General features: G+C 48.4%; 1 protein-coding gene across 2 annotated transcripts in view; it reads right to left on the reverse strand.

Annotated features, from left to right (window-relative positions):
• Positions 1 to 20,383, reverse strand: part of Rasa3 (RAS p21 protein activator 3) — a 99,673-nt gene that overhangs the window by 20,712 nt on the left and 58,578 nt on the right. For both annotated transcript variants that reach the window (XM_051182045.1, XM_051182046.1), the window contains 6 exons: positions 15,992 to 16,086; positions 8,967 to 9,043; positions 5,227 to 5,307; positions 4,804 to 4,876; positions 1,760 to 1,836; positions 163 to 267 (listed from right to left, as the gene is read on the reverse strand). In XM_051182045.1, coding sequence (XP_051038002.1) covers positions 163 to 267; positions 1,760 to 1,836; positions 4,804 to 4,876; positions 5,227 to 5,307; positions 8,967 to 9,043; positions 15,992 to 16,086 — 508 coding nt within the window. The remainder of the gene's footprint in view (positions 1 to 162; positions 268 to 1,759; positions 1,837 to 4,803; positions 4,877 to 5,226; positions 5,308 to 8,966; positions 9,044 to 15,991; positions 16,087 to 20,383) is intronic.

Raw genomic sequence — 20,383 nt, forward strand, 5'->3', positions numbered from 1 at the left:
CTGCTGTGTATTAACTACTGTAAGAATAGAAACCCAGGCAGCAACTGAGTAAAGCAAGAACAGGCAGAGGTAGGTGAGGGTAAAGGTCAACATAGCACAGAACCCTTCACAGTCTGAAGCTACTTTGTATTCCGAGCCATTTACCTTGGAATGCACACCTACCAGGCTTCATAAGAGCTAGAATGTCGCAGCACTTTGAGGGGGATCCTCAGCTCCCCAAGAAACTCATCCCCAAACTTCAGGTTGCTGGCATTCCAGAGATCAACCCTGGAAAAGATGAGTAAGTAGCATTCAGGTCTCATCCACCCAGTGGGCAGGGGATGGAGGGAGTCTGCTTCCCTGTGGGGCAAAGGATAAAGACCTCCTGTTCTCAGAGTGGGTTAAGAGCAGGTGAACCAGGCTGCATCGTGGGGCAGAGGTTTTGAGTCTCGGTGCAATGGACAAGCAGAGGGCACACAGGGTACCTGTGTCTGGGAGCCAGCAGGGACCCCCAGCTCAGTCTGGTGGAGGGAACTATTGAGTGTTACTACCCATAGAGAGCCAAATAGCTGCTCTATTCTTGGCTAGGAGTCACCCAAGGGCCCTATGCAGATGTTAGAGATGTGCTAAGGCCCCGGGGGCCCTGCCTCTGCCCAAGATATGCCACACTTTGATCTTCAAGCCCAGTGCATCAAACAATAGAGGTGTCATGAGGCTGAACAGCTGCCCACAGGACAAAACAGCAAGCCAGGGCAGATGCCCCACCACTGGATGCCTGAGAGCCCTGCTCCTAAAACATTACAGCCCTGCTTCTGTCTCCATCAAGCGCTAGACTGTGGGCATGAACCATGATCAAGGGGTACTACATATCCACTGGAGGGTCTGCAGTTGGATTCCGAGGAGTCACAGCCACGGCAGTGCCAGTGCTTCTAGGGAGGCCCACTCAGTGATGCCCTTTTTCCAAGAGAATACTCCTCATCCCCCAGATTAGGGTCTGAAAAATGGCACCAGAGTAACAGTGGGTTGGGTGCATGGTCCCTGACAGCACTAAATACTCAGCGTGGTTCATGGTCAGAGAGCTGAAAGTCTCCTACAGGTTCTACCATGCCTTGACTATAGGGCATTGCTATGGAAGATGATGCTTTTAGAAGACTGGGCTGAGCTTTCTAACATCTTTGCCAATCCTAAAGAGCATACCCGTATGACCAAGAGGGAGAGAGCTTCACTGACAACACATGCCTGTTGGAACCAGGAAGGCTGCTGGGGTCTCCTACCCCAGTGTTGAAGGGTCCTGCAGGCAAGCTTGATCACTTGATGGCTAGCATGTCCCCCAAACAACTTAGATGGATTTAGGAATCCACAGGGGGAGGATGTGGTGCATACTAACCTTTACAGAAGACGTGGTTTCTATAGCAACGAAACAGAAAGACCCATACAGGATCCACACGGTACCCAGAAAGAATCAGTAACATCTAAGGAAATGGGCTCTATAAGGGTTGCCAAAGCCTCAAGGACTCAAACAACACTGCTCAGAAAATAGCCTGGAGGAAGAGATCTACCGGATGGCAGCAGGCTTTCCCACAGTGCCAGTGAGAAGACAGGCCCCCACCCCCACCCCGGTGGTTTCTAAAACTGATCCTAGACCTGAAGGTGGCCAGTAATGACACCCCCAAACAGCTGTGGCTGTGATGTTCCAGGGTACCTCAACAGTTTGGGGAATGGACCTTGTTTAAGGGATACAGCTCCTAACCTTGGCTATCAACCTCTGTGAGAAACTCACCGAATTTCAAGTTTGTCTACATCTTCCTCCTCAAAGTCAAAGTGGGACTTTTTGCTGTAGCTGCAGGGTCTGGTCACCTGAAGTCATAAGGGGATAAATAATGTCAGACACATCTGCCAGAAAGCTTGGCATCCCATAACCAAAGGAAGGACCATGCAACTTGCCCATGAGAATAGATACAAGTGTGTGCATGTGGTGGTGAGGGGAGTGAGGGTTTCTACACTAGGAACTTGCTCCAAGGCCACAACAAGCCATGACAGGGGGCTGATTTCTCAAGATGCAACATGCACAGAGGCAGCTTTTTCCATGTCTAAACTGCCCATCGAGTTCATGAGCTTGCAGGCCCCAAGGCCTCTGGTCCTAATGTCATGAGGCAGGAAATCAGAGCTACAGGGCAGTAACCTGAACTCTCATAGTTTCCTTTTTACCCACAATAAGGTATGGACAACACCCCCACAACAGACACAGTAGGTCCTGCACTAGAGATGAGTCATGACTCTCTTGGCAGTTCAACCTGTCTTCCAACCTTAGCAAGAAGTTTTGGAGAGTTTATACCCTGGGAGAAGCAAAAACAAAACTGAATGGTAGCTTAGAACAGCTGAGCTCCTGTAACATAACTTGTAGGGAAGGGCTGAAGACATATCTTGGTAGAATGTCCACCATGCATAAAGCAATGGGCTCGATCCCTAGCACCATATATATTAACATGGCCATATTGACACACATGTTTTTTAACCCATGTGCTTTAACTTACTGGATAATGAGGCGATGGTGAACACTAATACCTCCCTCCTGAACACCACACCTGTCAACCAATTGCTTCTCCCAGAAACACACCCATCAGACACATTGTCCTACACCACCCCATCCTGATGCCACTTTGTCCCTATCGACTCTTTGTCTTCCCACTCAGGATGGTGGTATAGCCCACAGTGATTCTCAGGGAAGCAGGCCCCAGGCTTCCCATAACCCTCTCCCCAGAGAGGAGAAGCTCAGGTAAGTCTAGGAAGAAAGCGATCTGGAAACTACCTACCACTAAAACACATACCCTGTAAGAGGCTACACATTCAGCCAGGTAGTATACTCTCTTCCCAAGCCCCACCCCATCTCCAAGTCTGTCCCTAACTTAAGTCAATCAGTGATAAAGAATCCTGGTAAGTCTTGTAAACCTGGTGTAGCTGCTGAGTCATAGGATTGACAGACTGACAGCAGCACCTCAAATCTGGGCCTGGGAGGAGCAGGGACTTCACAAGGAGGCTCCCAAGCTTCTCAGGGATACTGAGTTAACCCAATGGGCTAGAGCTCATGTCTTTAGAGTAAATTAGACATGCACAGCGCAGAGATACAGGGCCTCACACAGTAGAAACAGGCTAGGAATGAGGCTGTCACCAGAGGAGATATGGTGTCATGAGAGTCCGTCCTCAGTCCTCACTCCTGCTACATAGTAATGGCCTACTGGAGCCACTTCAAGCACCCAGCCAAGGACAGACATCACTGGCTTTGATTTTCAATTCCTACTAAACTCTCACATTTCCTAACCACAAGTTCATGCCTCCTGGGAGAGCCTGCTGAGCCCCCAATGCCGTGCCCTGCTCTGTGCCATCCTCACCTGCCTGTGTGGCAGGATTTCCATACAGTACAAAGCCCTGCTACTCCCCTCCCTCCCCAGTGCACCCTCCAGGCCACAGACCTGCCTTCAGGCCTCCTGCTCCCTGCCTGTCTACCTTGCCTAGGGTTGGATCTGAATATTGTCTGTTGTTCTGACTGATGAGATTCCACAGCACTCTTGTTCGTGAAGGTTTCATGAGCTACTATCAGAGCAGCACAGCTTTGATAGTAACACTGTCCAGTTGGGAGCCCTGCGCAGGCTGTTCAACACTCCACATGTGAGAATCCCTGCCCTCCTCGGCCACACAGCAGGTCTCTGTGCCACCCAAGCTGGGTGGCTTTGGTGTTTTAATTTAGCAAGCGGGGTTTGCGTGTCTGTTGCATGTGTGTAGGCCAAAAGCTCTTTCCTCAACCACTGCCCACCTTTATTTTTTAACAGGGTCTTTTTCATTCAACCAGAGCTCATTGATTGAGCAGAGTGCCTGGCCAATGGGCTTCAGGGTTCCACCTGTCTCCTCACCCTAAGAACTGGAATTACCGGTGTGCACTGCCACGCCTGGATTTTTAGGTGGGTTTTGGGGATCTGATCTCAGGTGTCTGTGCATGCATAGCAAATGCTTTACTGAGTCATCGCCCAAGCCCTAGTTTTTGTTTTGTTTTGGTTTTCGTGTTTATTTCTAAATTAAGGACTAGCTATTTAACACTCATTGGTCTGAAAAGCTGCTATACAGTCCAAGCTATACTTAAACTTCTGACCTTTCTGCTTCTGACTCTTGAGCACACGAGTTACGATGCTGGGCCACCAAGCTGGTCTACAGCCCAACATAACACGAGGCTATGTGGCACCTACATTTTTGCCTTTCCCTGCTGCTATGTGGCAGGCTCCGAAGATGGGAACTGAGACACTGTCTGTCCCCCTCACCCCCAGAACCTGGTTCCAAAGAACGAACAGGAGGCACGGATACGGATACCGAGAGGGAACCTACTGCCCTGAGCAAGTTCCAGCTTCACCCTTCTTGACTAGCCTGCTCTGGTTCTAAGAGGCCCCCAGGCGCTCTGGGCTGAATCATTTCCCCTTTTTGCTCAAACCCTCACGTTTCCGGAGAAATGAACCTCACCCTGCTTGGGGAAACTGTGGTGAACAGCCAGGAAAACAAAAGCCCCAAGGCCAAAACAAAAACAACCCAAACCCAAGTCCTGATGACAGCGACAGCATCAATCTGCCCCTTCCAACCCGAGCCAGCTGGCTCAGGAAGAGACATGTGGCTTTTCTCTCCTGAGAGGGAGGAAAAGCTCCCAGGGAATCAAATGCCATGCCATCTGAGGATCCCTGGGCTGAGCCTGGACAGCTCCCGCGACAGTCGGTGGCTCAGATTGAGACTCAAGCTCCCATTCTCAGAGCCAAGGCTCAAAGTTCTTCCCACTGAAGCACCGACCTCAAAATAAAACACCTCATCAAAGTGGGGATTGTTTGTTTTCTTCTTCACCTTTGTCTTCTTTGCTTCAGACCTGTAGTAAAGAAAGGAAGAGTTAGGCCGATGGTTACAGATGGGCCTGAAACTGAGCTATCAAATGCACAGTTGTTTATTACCTTTATTTATCTCACAAGTACTGTCTGTCTCCACCTCCAGATGGTATGTAAAACAGGGACCTTTTCTGAGCTCAAAATACCCAGTATGAGGCTCATGAAGGCTTTCTGAGAAACAGACCTCACCACAATAAATCCACACAACACATCCCACGTCAAAGTGCACCATGCCCACCCTGCTGGGAAGGGGGACAACCTCTTGTCTCCAGAGTTCCTGTGCCCCAATCCGAACTGAAACCCAGGCAGAGTAGATGTCAGAAAGACAACTTACCTGAAGGGTCCAGCCAATGTCACTGTGGCGTAAGGGTCACACTGCCCGTTCACAATGGGGAGGCCTTGGCACTCGAAGATGCTGAGACAAAGAAGACAGTGGTCAGGGAAAGGACATGGAGGTCACAGTAGATAAGCCAGCTCTTCCTGGGTCAGGAGTTCTATGGCCGGGAAAATCCTGGCAAGAATGTGAGTTAGCAAAGGTAAAATGTTGTGGAAGGAAAAGTAGAGAGCAGGTGGCCTTCACAAGATTACCTCTTCTAGGGTATTTATCCCTGTGACCACCACAGTCATACCCCCTACACTGCACTTCAGGTGACAGCTGAGTACCATGGTGTCATCCCAGGGCCAGGACCACTCCCTGCTGCTAAGAGGCCTGCATTTACACCCCCTTTGTGGGGCCTCTACACTGCTCCTGATCTCCTAGAATGCAAGCTCTCAGCCTGGGATCTGTCTCCAGGCAGGAGCATACGTGGTGGCCCATGGCTGTCCATATATCCTGGCCCAACACCGCTACTCTCCTATACCGGTTACGAGCGCCACGTCTCCACCACTCTTAGTCGTTCTGCTGACTGTTTCTCTAGGTGTTTAGTTCCACTCTGCATTGACACAGACTCAGTGATGTTTAGATCAAATACCCAGACTTTTGCAGCTGGTTATTAAAGAGAAAAGTTGCTGAACTCAAGTTCTAAACTGTGGTTATTATTCTGATTTGGCTAGGTTTTTTCCTATGCCTTTTGGGGGAGGCTATGCTTTCCTCCAGGTAGTTCAAAATTTACAAAGCTGTAGCCCTCTTTCTGTCTGCACTATGTGTTCTGGGCAATAACAAGACTCTTCCCTGGGCCAAAGTGATGCAAGTGATTCTCAGACACATGTAAACCCAGGGGACTTTCAGTGACCTTCTACATGTGACTGGGGTTCCTTCCGGTTATCTAAAACCTCATGCCACAGCTCCCCTCAGCTTGTGTTCTGCCATTAGCTGGTTGGAAGCAGAGTCAGGGACTCCATGCCTGAAGATGCACCCCTTCTCAGGGGGATCATTGCTGTCCCCCAAGAACTGCTTCTGAAGCAATGTATATACAGTGTGTATATATGAATAATGTGTGTGTGTGTGTGTGTGTGTATGTGTGTGTGTGTGCCTTGTCTCTTCCTCCTCCTTGTCACATTGCTCCATACTGCCAGACTTTGTTTAACCCAAGCTCTTGCTTTCTAAGATCCCTGCTAGGAGAAATGTGCCTTGTGGCATGGCCGGGCACCTCCCAACCTTATGTCCTCTGCTTTCTGGGATATGCTCTTCATCCATTCTGATCATTTGGCCTTTGGTTACTTTCCTCCTTTATTAACTCATCCATCAACAGGCCCACTGAACAGATGTCCTTCCAAGTTATTCTGAAAACACAGTGAGCAGGGAGCAGTGAAAGGTGGCCCTGCTTGTCTGGCACAGCATGAAAACGCAGGGGACAAACATAGTGTTGACTGTCTGGCTGCTTCTCCACACAGAGTTTTGTGGGGTACACACAGGGAAGAGAACCAGATAAAACAGAGACAAGTAGTGGTCAGGGTCTGTAGAGGAGTGAGGCAGCTGCCACAGGGTGACACAGGACAGCTGCTGGTCCAGGAAGACCACGGAGACCCACCTGAGCGGACATCTCAATGTAATGCAAACATGTTTCATGAGATTCTGCTATTAAGCATTAGGCTCTGCAGGCACAATTGCACAATCACATTTTGGACAGGCTGGGTCGGGTGACTTTCACCGCCTGTGGCATAGATGGAGCCATGTAAGTTTGCCCGGCTCCAACATCCTTGTGTGTCTGCAGAGCATTGCTCTATCCTCTCTCCAGTCCATGCAGAGACCAGTGGAAAAGGCTACTCTTTCCAGTTCAATGTGAGACTGGCCATGTAATGGCCGGCCAGGGTAGCCTCAGACCAGAAGAGACCATCGACATGCAGGGTGTGTCACTCAGAATAAAAACCAGCTGGCCACTTCTGCCCCTCACAGTGCAGGGCAATACAGTGCCTAAACTATTCCAATTGTCCACCCTAAGAGTGTAATCACTAGGGTCTCATTTCCAAAGGCTTATTTTGTTTTTATGTGTGCATGTGTGTGTACATGCACATGTGTGTCAGCACCTGTGTAGGCTGGAAGAAGGCAATGGATTTCATAGATCTGGAATTTGTGAGCTATGCAAGAGTGGGTGCTGGAAACCAAATGCTGGTCTTCTGCAAGAGCAGCAAATGTTCTTAACCATCTCTCCAGCCTCAACACTGGGGCCCTTGAGATTCAGGGGCCAGGTTTATTTGACTTAAAGTCAGGGATAATCCCACAGTGTGCACTGTACTTATCTAAATCTAACTTTATACAAATCAAGGTTCACAAACACAGCACATGATCCGTGTGAAAGAGTAAGATAATAAAATGTTCACCATGTCCCCACCACCACTGGTATTCCTAAATTTTGTGAAGGGAAAATTTAAAACACATTAAGTCCCCAAATCTAGAGTTTTACGTTCAAGGACTGTAGTATTCCGTGTTTAGTATTTACGGGCTTTGCTCTTCAACTGAACCCTCAAAATGGGCCTATGGTGCATTGGTGTGGAGATGCTGAGGTATAGCTCCACATACCAGTGAGCTCATCAGGGAAATGCACCATGCAGAGATGTCTCAGGAGGTACTATCTCCACTAATTCCTGACCATGGCCAACACTGGAAGCTTGGCGTTGGGTGGCATTGCTGTACCGAGAGCTAGAGCAGACAGCACAGGGTGCTAGTTTCCATCCCTTCCCATCGTTACTGGGCAGCAGAAGGTGCATCCAGTGGCCACTACAGGACTAGTCTCTGCCCTCAGATTCTCTTCTCAGGGTCACAAAGAGACCTTTTCTCTTACTGAGGCCTCCTCACAGCTCCTGGAATACAACAACCACACTTGGGTGATGAGATGAAGGCTCAGCCAATAGCTGAAGGTCACAGTTTCATCATGGAGTGTTCTGTCTCATTAGGACACAGCACAAGGCCTCAGCAGAACCATGGCCAGACAGATCTCTGTTCTTTGTTAGTTACCTGGCCTCAAGTATTTTGTTATAGTAACAGAAAACAGATGGCGACATTCCTATTACCAGAGCTGTCTTCCTACTTGGCCAAATACATGGAAGACTGTCCAAGACACAGCTTGGGTCCTTGTAGAGGGAGAGAGGTCCACGGAGACCTCAAAGGACAGGATTGATGTGTGTGGGGCTACTCTGCATGTGAAATAAGGAGAGGAAGCAAAGAATCTGTCTAGTACATTTAGAAACATGGTCAGAAGGTGCAGGTCTCAACTGGTGTGCATTCTCAGGATGAGGATGGGGCCAACCTGAAACATGAATGCCAAATGGAACGTGTCTAATCACACTCTCCTGGAGCCACTACTTCCTATGGATTACTCTACGGGCCCATCACTCTTATTGAGGGCCTGAGTGCTGGGAACTAACTTTAGCTAGGAGTGTGTGTCATACATCTATATGTGCTCATGTGACCTCATTGTTGCTGCGCTACCCCCTGCATGTCAGCTTCCTTCCATTTCTAGCTCTGGAAGGTAGTGCTCCAACTCTTAGCTGAAGGATGGAACTGAATATGTTGGGTTATCTTCAAGAGCTGCGTATCACATCGGGGGTGGGCATCAGCTCCATCAAACACAGGAGGGGTGAAAAAGACAGGCTCTGGGGAAACCAAGTGTGCACTTATCTCCTTGGGTGACCTACCGTGCAGCGAGCTTGTGGCAGACAACACCAGTGTCTGTAATGACCTCGCTCAGCCTCAGCTCCAGATGGACCTTGCCCTGCAAAGCACAAGGACAGTGTTACAAGTATACAAGAATTATAGAAAATCTGTGGCCCTTCAAGTGGCTCCGACACTAAGAGAACAGGTGCAGCCCACTAGTCTTACACTGGGCTCCAAGTTAATGAGTTCAAGAGTGTTAAAAAATATGAAAGGGCATTTGGACACATGGCCCTAGAAGTGCTGTGAGTGTGGGACATGTAGTAAGGCACAGAAAGTAAGGCTTTCCCAAGAGGGTCACCTTCTCCATGGGGAGGTCAGAGCATCCAAATCTTGTTCTTCATGAAGAATGTTAACATTCATGGATGCTTCTAGAAGAGCAACAGGTAGCTGTCAACAAAAATGTCCTGTCGTTTATCTATCCAGTCACACTATGAGTATGCCGAAGGAATGGCATCAGAAGAAAAAGATTTGTTTCCCAGTAGAAGCCCCATGAGACATGGGGCCTCCCATAGGTTGGATGCACACAGATGTTAAGCCAAGATATCTGTATTAGAGATGGGGAGGCTAAACCAGGCAGACTCCAAGGCTTCTTGTGATTGCAACCTTTGGGCTATAGAGTCATCAAACAATGCCTTGCCTAGGAGAGTCCAAATTTGTTAACTTTGTTTACAACAAAGATAACATACCTTCCCACATCATTGTAAGCTAGACTTTTTACCTTATCAAGTGTAATTCTGTCAGGGGCCCACCACCCCCCCAGGAACTACTCAGTGACCTCATTTAGGTTTAACATCTCTTCAAAGACAGTCCCTTCAAACCTCACCCAAACCCTACATCCTATTGTAAAAAATAATGAACTGTGACTCTCCTCAAGAAACCTGTACCTACACTTGGGCGTTTCACTTTCTGTGACTCTTTGTGAAGGTCACACCTATGCTTTCAAGTGCGTCAAGATCACACCCGTGCTCTCAAGTGCGTCTTTCTCCTAAGCACCTTTCTCCTAACCTCCATGCATAAGCCTATATTCAAACAACATTAAATCTAAGCTCTGCCTCATACTACCAAGCTCTGAAATTCTCTTTTATGTTGAAGCCACAAGTCCTCTTTTGAATTGAACGGAGGTCTCTAGAAGTCTAGGGAAACTTTTGCCACCCCCAAAATACTGACATAAGGTGTTCTGGTTGGTTTTGTTGTTGTTGTTTCTATCTTGACACAAAGATATACAAATCTTGGAAGAGAGAGAAACCCAGTTGAGAAGAAGCTTCCATAAAATTGGCCTGCAGATAAGCGTATGGCACATTTTCTTAATCAGTGATTGACGTGGGAGAGCCCAACCTATTGTGGGTCATGTCACCCCTGGGCAAGCGGTCCTTGGCTGTATAAGAAAGCAGGCTGAGCCAACCATGAAGAGCAAGGCAGCACTATAAGCTGGGAGGTAGAATAAACCTCTTCCTCCCCAAGTTGCCTTTGGCTGTGGTATTCTGTCACAATAACAGGAACCCTAACTAAGACAGAAGGCCCAGGAAAGAGGGCACCGGCTGTCCCACCCCACCCCCCACTGTTTGGTGGGAAGGAAAATACCCAAATGGTAAGAACCACAATATCAAGAGCTTTTTTTGTGGATCCCTTTTCCATGACCGGCGGAGCTTGTTTGAAGCTACCACTTCCCTAAGGCTGAGTGGCTGCTGGCTCATGCCGGAACATGGGCCAGAATTTAGAAGGGGAAATGGCCATTCCAGGCACCAGAAGTCAGCCTGACCACCAACAGGCCATTATCAGGACCCAGCTGAGCTGTTCCAGTGGATGGAACTCAGCTCATCTTTGACCTCTGAAAGGCAGAAGCATGAGGGTGACCCCACCGCCCACAGCTGATGGCAGATGCCTTCCTGTTTCCTGTTTTTCCCACACACCAGCAGTGCCCCGAGACTCAGCACAAACACTCCTCACAAGGGCGGCTCCCACCTCAATGAGCAGTGGCTTCCGTCTCTAGAGGTCTGGGAGAGGCCAGAAGGAGGTGAAACAGCAGACTACACCGTGACCCCTCTGCACCTCTGAGCAAGCCTGTGGGCCAGAAGTCTGGTTCCATCCCTGCACATGATGGGCGTTTCCTAAAGGGCGAGGTGTCAGGGTGGAGGCTGGGAGGTGCCTCTTGCTCTGTGGGCAGGTGGTGCATAACATCACCACCCATCAGGCTTCCACCCCTGCTTCAGCCTCTCAGAACCACACCCTCTGCTCCCAGGTCCCACATCTGGGTCCACTTGGCTTCTACACCACAGGCACAGGTGCCCTCCTCCTCTTTCAGAGCTACCGAGGGACAGGCAGGTGGCCCTGAATTCACTCTGCTCCGTGAGAGACAACCTTTTGTAAGGCAGAAGGAAGCACTTGAAGTTGCCCCTCAGCCTTACTCAAGATGAATTATCAAGAATGTCCATGAAGGAGGGCAGTGGCAGAAAGAGACAGGCAGCAGGGTTCCACTGTCTGAGGTCCTAAGAGGAGCCAGTCAGAGTTCCCAGACCTTGCCATACAGCAGGGAACACCCTATTGAGCTCACTGGGGACAAGGGAAGTACCTTTAGCACCATTCATCAGATATGTGGGGTGGAAACCACAGAGTTCACTCTCAGAGCTCATGGGAACACACTGGAAATTAGTAAGAAAAAGGGTGCATAGAGATGACGACAACTTCTAAATACCACATGGGTTAAAAAGAAGCCTCCAGAGGAATCTAAAAATATGTATAAGTAAATGAAACAAAAGTATAGCTTAGGAGAATTTGTGGGAGCCACAGAGGCACTGTGTTAGAGGGAAATTGGAGTGCTAGCTTCAAGCTGTGGAAAGGAGAAAGACCCAGAGCCTGCAACCTTGGGTGAACAGAATTAATCCCCCGAAAGCAGAAATAACCAAACACCTGATTAGGAGTAAAAACATAAACACAAAAAACAAAACCTGAAAGCAGGATGTCAGAGGAAGTCAAAACCCTGATCAGATTCTCTGAAGAGATGCTCAGAATGATAGGCCTATAGTCAGGCTACCAAAACCAAAAGAGAAAGACACAGATTCCCAAGACCACAATGAGGGTGTGCCCAACCCGAGTGTGCAATGCAAGTAAGGCTGCTTGTGCAGCAAGCTGGCTGTGGCCCACCTACCACTAAGGGTGTGAACTGTGTACACTGGGAAACACTGACTGCCAACACTGGTCACCAGGGGAAGATATATGCACGACTCAGATCTCTGCTGAGTTTCCCTATAAACTTAAAAGCTCGAACTAAAGTTCAAGTTTATTAATTAAAACAATAAAATGCTAGTGGTCTATTGATTTCCTCTCGGGTGATACTCCCCACTAATAGCTGTCTCAGGGAATGGAGAACATTCCTGGGGGAGAACCCCCCCACACACAAGAAGGTGGCTCATGGTAGCAGACACTCCACTCTAACTGTCCCTAGCAGCCTGAGAGGCCACTGGGCCAAGGCAGGGAGAAATGTGGAGCTGCTGTAGGTGAGATTTGTGTAGCAAAGACAGAGGCAGGCCAGTGAAAAGAAAGGCAGGGCTGGCCCAGGGGAGGAAGGAGGTCAGCGCTTCCCCTAGCCTCCAGGCTCTCAATCCTAGGAGGCCAAAGTGGCCCTTGACCACGGAGAATCACTGGCAACCTTTTGGATTATCTGACACATCAGAGACTAATCCCCAAACACTCTGGGGAGAGATGGAATGTCCACCCTTCTCTGGCCTTTAGAGCCAGCCTCTAGCCCCAAAACGGTATTGGCCTTGGGCCTTATACTGAGTTACAGATCTATGGTGAACATACCATGTGTCCTGACTACATAAGCAGTTCTGAGTTACAGATCTATGGTGAACATACCATGTGTCCTGACTACATAAGCAGTTCATAGACACAGATCTGGGGGTGAGGGGTATAGTAAGCGGGGAGTCAGAGGAGAAGAATCAGTGTCACCCTCCCCCCTTGCCTTTCAGAGCTGGAGAGCCTTGCACACTGCAGGTGCCCCTCCAGCTGGAGCCACTGTCCTCTTGACAGGGCCACCCCTGTGAAGGGAGCAGCAGAAGTAACTGATCCTCTATAACAAAGTGGCTAATCAAAGGTTTTTGAAGACCATCAGTTCAGGAAGGAAGCAAGACATTTAGCCATCTTTCCCTTTCTGTGACACATGGTCTCTCATGTGGGCCCAGTTCCCTCTGTCATAATGCATGATTCTTCCCTGTGAATTACAAAACAGGTGGATCCAAGAACCCAAATGCCACTTTCTGCCCTTCTAGAAGCTGTAAATGTGACATTTCAAAACAAGCAACAGCTGCGGCATAAAGATGGCGATTGCAACTTAAAGGTCGCACTGAGGGGAGGAGCCATCTCCCCATCTCAGGCTCTCTGAGAATGAGAGTCTAGCATTTCACACACTGGAGAAGTGCCAAGTCCTCCAGAGATCTGCTTATTCCTCAGCCCTGATGTAGCAGCTTAGTCTTAGTTTTTTGTTTGTTTGTTTCATTTTTCTTTGATATTATTTATTTATATTTTATGTGTGTGGATATTTTGCCTGCATATATGTTTGTGCAACCATGTGCATGCAAGGCCTGCAGAAGCCAGGACAAGACGTTGGTTACAGATGGTCATGGGCCGCCAAGTGGGTGCTGGGTCCTCTGGAAGAACAGTCGATCCATTTAACTGTTGATCCATCTTCCCAGCCCAGGTCCCAGGAGACTAGAGGGCTAGTCACTGACAGAAGAGCTAGGCTTCAGAGGGAGAAAAACCTGCCCAGTGGTACTTTAGTCACCTTCTGGCACTGAGTAGGAAATTGCCCTCCACTCATGAGATTGACACGGACATCTATATTTACAGCCTTGTGGTTTTGAATCTTGATTATAGTAGCTCTTATACAATTATGTACACAGAATAAAGTAACAGCATCAGCTCCCATGCAGCCCTGGGTTAACAGATCTGTAAAATGTGGTCCAGCCACCCAGCCTTAGGAAGGCAGGGAATCCTGAGATACAATACTCATAGACCGGGGAATTTACACTCAGTGAAATGAGACAGTCACAGAAAGAGATAGTCTTTAGGGTTTTACTCACATGGTGTCTAAGCAAACTTGATGCCCCCACCCTCTCCCTACTCCTGGGCCAGCAGAGTAGTAGATCCTGGACCTGGGAACCTGTGTTTAAGAGGTTGAAAAGAGTTCTGGAGATGGATAGCAGCATGACAGAAATGCAAACTCACACAATGATACTGTACTTAGAACTGGTTAAGGTGGCAAGTTTTATGAGACATGTGTTTCACCACACTGAAAAACTGAACAGAGCATGCATACATGCATGTGTGTGAACATGCATGTGTGGGTGTGTGTGTACCAGTGAGATCACACAGGATAAGGGCACAGTCATGTGACCTGTACCAACCACCCCAGGAGGAACCATGGGATGCTCACAAATGGTACCCCATCTTTAGACAAGGAAAAGATAACACAGGAACTTCCTGCCATGTTCCCTATGGACTCCTATTTGTAGCTTGCTGTGAATCTACAGTCATTTAAAAATTAAATACCTAATAAAAGCAAGAACTAGGAAATGTCACACTTGTCGATGAAATTTAACTCAAGGGAAACCATGCCCAAAAAGGGATTTGTGCAGCTATATGCAGGTGCTAAGCTGGCCTTGGTCTTAGGGATCTCATGGGGAACAGGCCTGAAGCTCCCAGACATGCACAGTGGCCTCTGCAGGAGCTTTCTGAACCATGGAAGGAAGGGGTGGCTGCTGCTTCAAGAAGGCTCAGCTTTCTTTCCCACTACAGCAAGGGCATTGCTTTCTTTAGCTCTACTGGGAGGCTGGGTCAATGAATAGGGAAATTAGATGTGTCCCTCCATGGGTGGGACTTCATCTGCAGCTTGGCCAGGTGACTCTACCCCGTGCTTCACTTTCTCTTGGGCCGGTCTCACTGACAACTGTGTGCTTGACCTTTGACCTTGGCAAGGAACCCTTGCCCTGTACATAGAGAAGCTAGGCTGAGGAGGAGAAACCTTGAGGATATAGAGTACGCAAGCTAGCCTGACCTGTAGTCCTAGGACATACGGGACACACACGACTCAGAGCTTTCCCGATTAACTGTTAGTAAATCCTTTCTGCTGAATGTCAGCACAGGTCTTTACAGTATGTCTGTTTCAAGAACTTCCCCCAGACCTACCTACTCAATATAAAAACAGCAACTATCACCATATCCCATAGTGCACTCAGTATGGCAAGGCTACATGCATGTCTCTGTAGCCTAGAAAAGTCCTGCTTTACAGGTGAGAAACTGAGGCTTGGCACCAATAGACTGGCCACCTAATCATGTTATTCCTGAACATGGGAGCTGAGTGCTCACTGAGCCGGGACTGACCCAGCTCCCAGTCATGCCATGGCCACAGCAGGGCACCTGCAAAATGGAAGAGCAATGTAGCTGTTCTTTATCGAGGACCAGGGCTTAAGACTGTCCCAAGGTCATGGACAGGCTTACACCCTGGGTGAGCGACCCTGCTGCATCCCTTTTACAGGCCAGTCCAAGACTGGCTAAGGAGGGAATGGCCAAGCTACCAAGTTTTGTGCTGCTCATCAAGGGTCAGGCATGCCAGGCCTCCTTACTAAGCCTCCATGATTTCTCTGTCCCTAGAAGCTGGGTGCTCAGTCCTAAAGGCAAACTCTGTAGGCAGGCCATGGGGAGGCTACCGAGGTGGTGGAAATCTAAATGCTCAGCTACTCTCACCCAGAATAGCAGCTTGGAGCCCTACCTAAGTTTACTATATGCTCTTTGCCTTCTCTGCACCACCTCCCTTCCCACCTTGTGTATTTTTAAAGTTGCTTCCATCTGCCTGACAAAGCGTGCCAACAACCAGAGCAACAAACACAACTCGCAAGCCTGCACAGCTTGATCAGAGGTGAAAACACAGTGTGCAGGCTCACCCCCATCCCCCTTCTCAAGCCCAGAGCCTACTGAATACCTCACCACAAGCCACATTCGCAAGCCTCACCTGCACCTCTGAGTCAGCGTCCACATGCTGTAGCTGGAACCATGTGTCCCTGTTGTGGTAGCTCTGCAAGTCTTCCTTCTGGATGGCCACCTTGCCTGGAACACAAAAAGAGAGAAAGACCACAGAGGGGAAGCTGTGGGAACACAGAAGGGGTCAAGGCAGCTGGATCTTGACTCCTTAAAAAGGATAAGACTCAACTAACCCACACTTCAGAACACATTTCACACTGGCTTTGGTCAAGGCTGCAGACTTGCCTGTTCACGTAAAAGCCCTTCCGGCAAGCTAAAAGGCATAAGAGCCAGATTCTACAAATAAGCACTCTCCCGCCTTGCCGGTATCTAAGCCGCTACAGCGGGCAGGCTATAAGAGAAAGGGGTCAGCCTGTTTTCCACCATTAATGGCCTGCCAGGCACCCATACAGCAGATCTGGCTGTCCTAGCGCCTCCCTGCTGCTGTCCTTCCCATAATGTAGACACGAGCAAAACACACTTTATAGGTCTGTGATAATTTAGAAGGAGTTCGTGCCTACCAAGACAAGCTGCAGAATGGGACACACATGTGCATCTTTAATTTACATATCATGTGGCATATGTGTGTGTGGCATGTGGCCATGCATGCGTGCCTGAAGGACAGTGGTTGCCACAAGGGCACAACCTGTCTACAGGTCCTTCCTCCCCTCCTACCAGCTGCCCTGTGACCCTTGTGAAACAGACCTGTGCCCACAGTCAGGGATTATGTTTTTTGGTTTTTTTTTTTTGTTTTTTTTTTTTTTTTTTTTTTTTTGTCTCTTGTGAATAAGCTCACATGAGATCGAGCTCATGTCTGTGAAGAGGGATAATGAACTCCTTGGGCTCTGTGCTCAGCTAGGCTGGACAGAAGGCTAACCTCTGACATTGGCGACTCTAACAGCTGTGTCCTCTGTGCTTTCACAGGCTGACCCAGTACAAGGAGCACCGAAATTACACACGTAACATCCTGAGTCCTACACTTTAGACACCACTACTAGCATTTATTTTTACTTCATCCAGCGTTTATATACGCAGCTGGATGCACACACACACACACACACACACACACACACACACACACACACACACACACACACACACATATATATATATATATATATATATATATATATAGTCAAGGCATTCAGAAGGACGATGCAGTGAAGGTGCATCTCTCCTGGGGTCCCTTTCCCACATAGGGGTACCTGTCAACTACTTCCTGTTCTCCTAGCTGTGAAAAGAACTAGTTCTCTCCAAAGCAGGCAGTAAGGCGGAACAGACCTCATGCTGGGCCCATCTGCTCAACATCACCTCCTCATCCTCTCTTTTGTGTTGGGACACGGTCAGGGACTTGTCAGATAGAAGGATTATGATTCTTGAACCCTCCTAGCCACAGAACCATCATCCCCATCAGCCTCTTAGAAATTCTCATTTCAAGCATTTTTTTCCCTATAAAATCCCACTGCCGAGCCAGGCTCTCAAGGTAGTGTGGCAATTTAGGGAAAAACACTGAATTCTGTTCATGATACACATCTGCTTGTGGCCCAAGCTTCATACACAGCAGATCCAACCAAACCTTCTCTCCATCTCCAAGACGAAGCATCTCATGTGTTTTGGTATATTTTCTCCAATGGCACTGCTTTGTGAGACATATACTTAACATTGTTATAGGAGGCAAACGTTTACAGAACTGTGGTGACACTGCTAGAATTTCAATTTAATATTTCATATTTTCTGGTACACCTGGCCCATGCTTCTGTGAAGCAGTTGGGGATTGTTTCTACATGATTTGTCTGTTACTCTCTTCCTCAGGAGCATCTACTGAAATCGACCTCACTTTGTGCTTCTAGAACACACAACCAGGCTGCTCAGGCCCTTCTTGATAAGAGAAACCAGTAACCTGGAGGCTGCCCTTCCTCATGGTCTGGAACCAAGAGGCCATCAGGTCAGTCTTTGGGGTTGGTGAGGGCCGAGAGAAATCTCACCATGTGTCTGAGGTTCTGACAACACCTCTAATGCCTTGGAGAGTATCCATGAACCTAAGCCAACAACACTAGATCCTGAAGAGAGAAAACCCACCCCAAGACCTCAGAGAAAACCCAAAACCCCTTCAAACACCAAATCCTAAAAGGCTTGCAGTGCCTGAGAAAGCACCCCAAACCTGAAAGTAGCATAGAGCCTGGGAACACCCTCAGCACCTTTAAGAGATCCCCAAATCTTCAAGAGAGAACCCCTCTAGCAAAGAGACTAGAGCCTGGCATGGCCTCTCAAGACTTGCTGGCAACAACTGGCTTCTAGTGTGTCCGCACTGTACACTTAGAAGGGCAAGCTCCCCTTACTGTCTGGACTCAGGGCCCAGAGTCCTGTGCCAAGTGGAAGTCCTGAGTAAGGAAGGAAGGAATCTAAATTAGAGGACGGCATTGGCCGCACAATCAAGATAGTTTCCTCAGAAAACAAACACAGATGAAACCCAGTCAATGAGGCTGTAATCCAAAGAAGTACTTTCATGGATGACCTTCCCAGGCTGTGTCTGAGCAGCTTGGTCAGGGGAGGCTGGGGAAGACACAGATTCCAAAGTACAAGCAAACTTCTAGCGAAGAGCCCATGCTCACTACTCTCAGGAGACTACAGTGAAGGACCACAAGCCCTGAGAATGGCTAACCTCTGCAGCTAAGTACCAACATGTAGACTGGCAGATGGTTCCACCGGTGAGTTGCCTGACAACTTTTCACACATAATGCCAGCCCACCTACACAAAAACCACCTGCCCTACTTTCTCCCTTGTAAAACACCTGAATTAACCAATTTTGCTTGTTCTTGGAAGCCATGACCCATTTTTTTCCTTGGCATTTTTAGGATACATGTGGCTTGTTGGAGCTGAGTAACAGTCACAGTCATGGTCTTGCCTCTCTCCAGGTGATACTCAAATACTAGGAGACAGACTGCTGGCTGTGGCAGATCTGGGGTTCTACTGTCCTTTGCTAATGGAAGCCACAGCTAGCTCCTCATCTGAAACAAGCAAAGAAGAATGGTGTGCCTGCTTTCCTGCTACAATCTCCCACAAGCTCCCACTACTCCTATCAAGAAGTATAATAATTAGGGAGATGGCACAGTTGGTAGAAAGGTTGCCTAACACACATGAGGGCCTAGGTCCCACCTCCAGTATTATGTAAACCATGCACAGCAAAGCATGCTGACCTCAGTGCTCTGGGGGTGGAGGTAGAAGGACCACAAGCTCATCAGCTACAGAGCAAGTTTGAGGCTGTGCTACATGAGACCTTGTCTAGGGGAAAAAGAACAAGAAACGGAGGAGGTAGAGGAGGAGGAAAATGAAAGCACCAATAAAGCCCACAGGCACACAAATGAGCGACAGATAGCACTCTGGGAGCTCAGCCTTCCTAGGGGTCATGGTCGAGCTGGCCTAGGCAGGAGAGGAAAGCACACAGGAAGCCGACAGCAGAGACTAGGAAATACTACATAGACAGACACAGCATGTGTAGGAGGAGGGATGAATAACGTAGGTCTCATGAGGGGTGCCCAGGAAGGGGAGCTGGAGCCTGGCCACCCACAGGGCTTGCAAGAACAAAGCCAAAACAGTCTGAAAACTGGGGCCCAATAATGTGTCCCCAACAGTTTACATCTATTTTCTATTTCTAATAATGCAATGTGATGCTAATGATTAAAAAAAAAACAAACAAAGATTCTCTGGCTGATTTTGAAAGTAAAAATTTGGCCCCATGATCACCTCTGCTCCCCACCCCCACAGTAGCTCAGGCAGTCCTAGGCAGTCCTAATAGCAGCTAACTAGTGGCTCACACCCAGAGCCCGTTTACAGTTGCCACCAGCCAGACTTTATGTGTCTTGGGGAATCACAGCCCCTTCGGGACTGAAGTCTTTCTGTGTCCTACTCCCTCACATGGACTTCTGTCAAGGCTTGAGACAAAAGGTGAGTTCCGGGTCCTAGTTTATGCAACTTCACTCATTCTTCACCCCATGTCACATCCATGAATATTGTTAGTTGGGCATAAATAAAAAAAAAATTAGGTGTCCAAACTAGGTCATATACAAGCAACTGGTCACTGACAGGGACAGGCTGGAATACAGGGTACTGAGTCCTATGATGGCTCTCAATTGGTGCCATCTAATAGTCACAGTGGCAATCTAATTGTCCAAAGACTTCACAGATTAACACGCTTCCCTAACACTGAAGGAAGACACAGCAGGCCACAAATGCTACGTGGACACTGAGACATTCCAAATTCAGAGAAGCACAATGGGAAATGAAAGGTGTTCACAGGAATAACTGTGGCACAAAGTAATCTCATGAATAAGAAAATGATCAGAAAGAAAGAATCCTTGAGGGCTGGTGCCATCTAGGACCCCG

This window comes from Phodopus roborovskii, unplaced genomic scaffold (assembly GCF_943737965.1).
Source record: "Phodopus roborovskii unplaced genomic scaffold, PHOROB, whole genome shotgun sequence".
NCBI classification, from domain to species: Eukaryota; Metazoa; Chordata; class Mammalia; order Rodentia; family Cricetidae; genus Phodopus; species Phodopus roborovskii.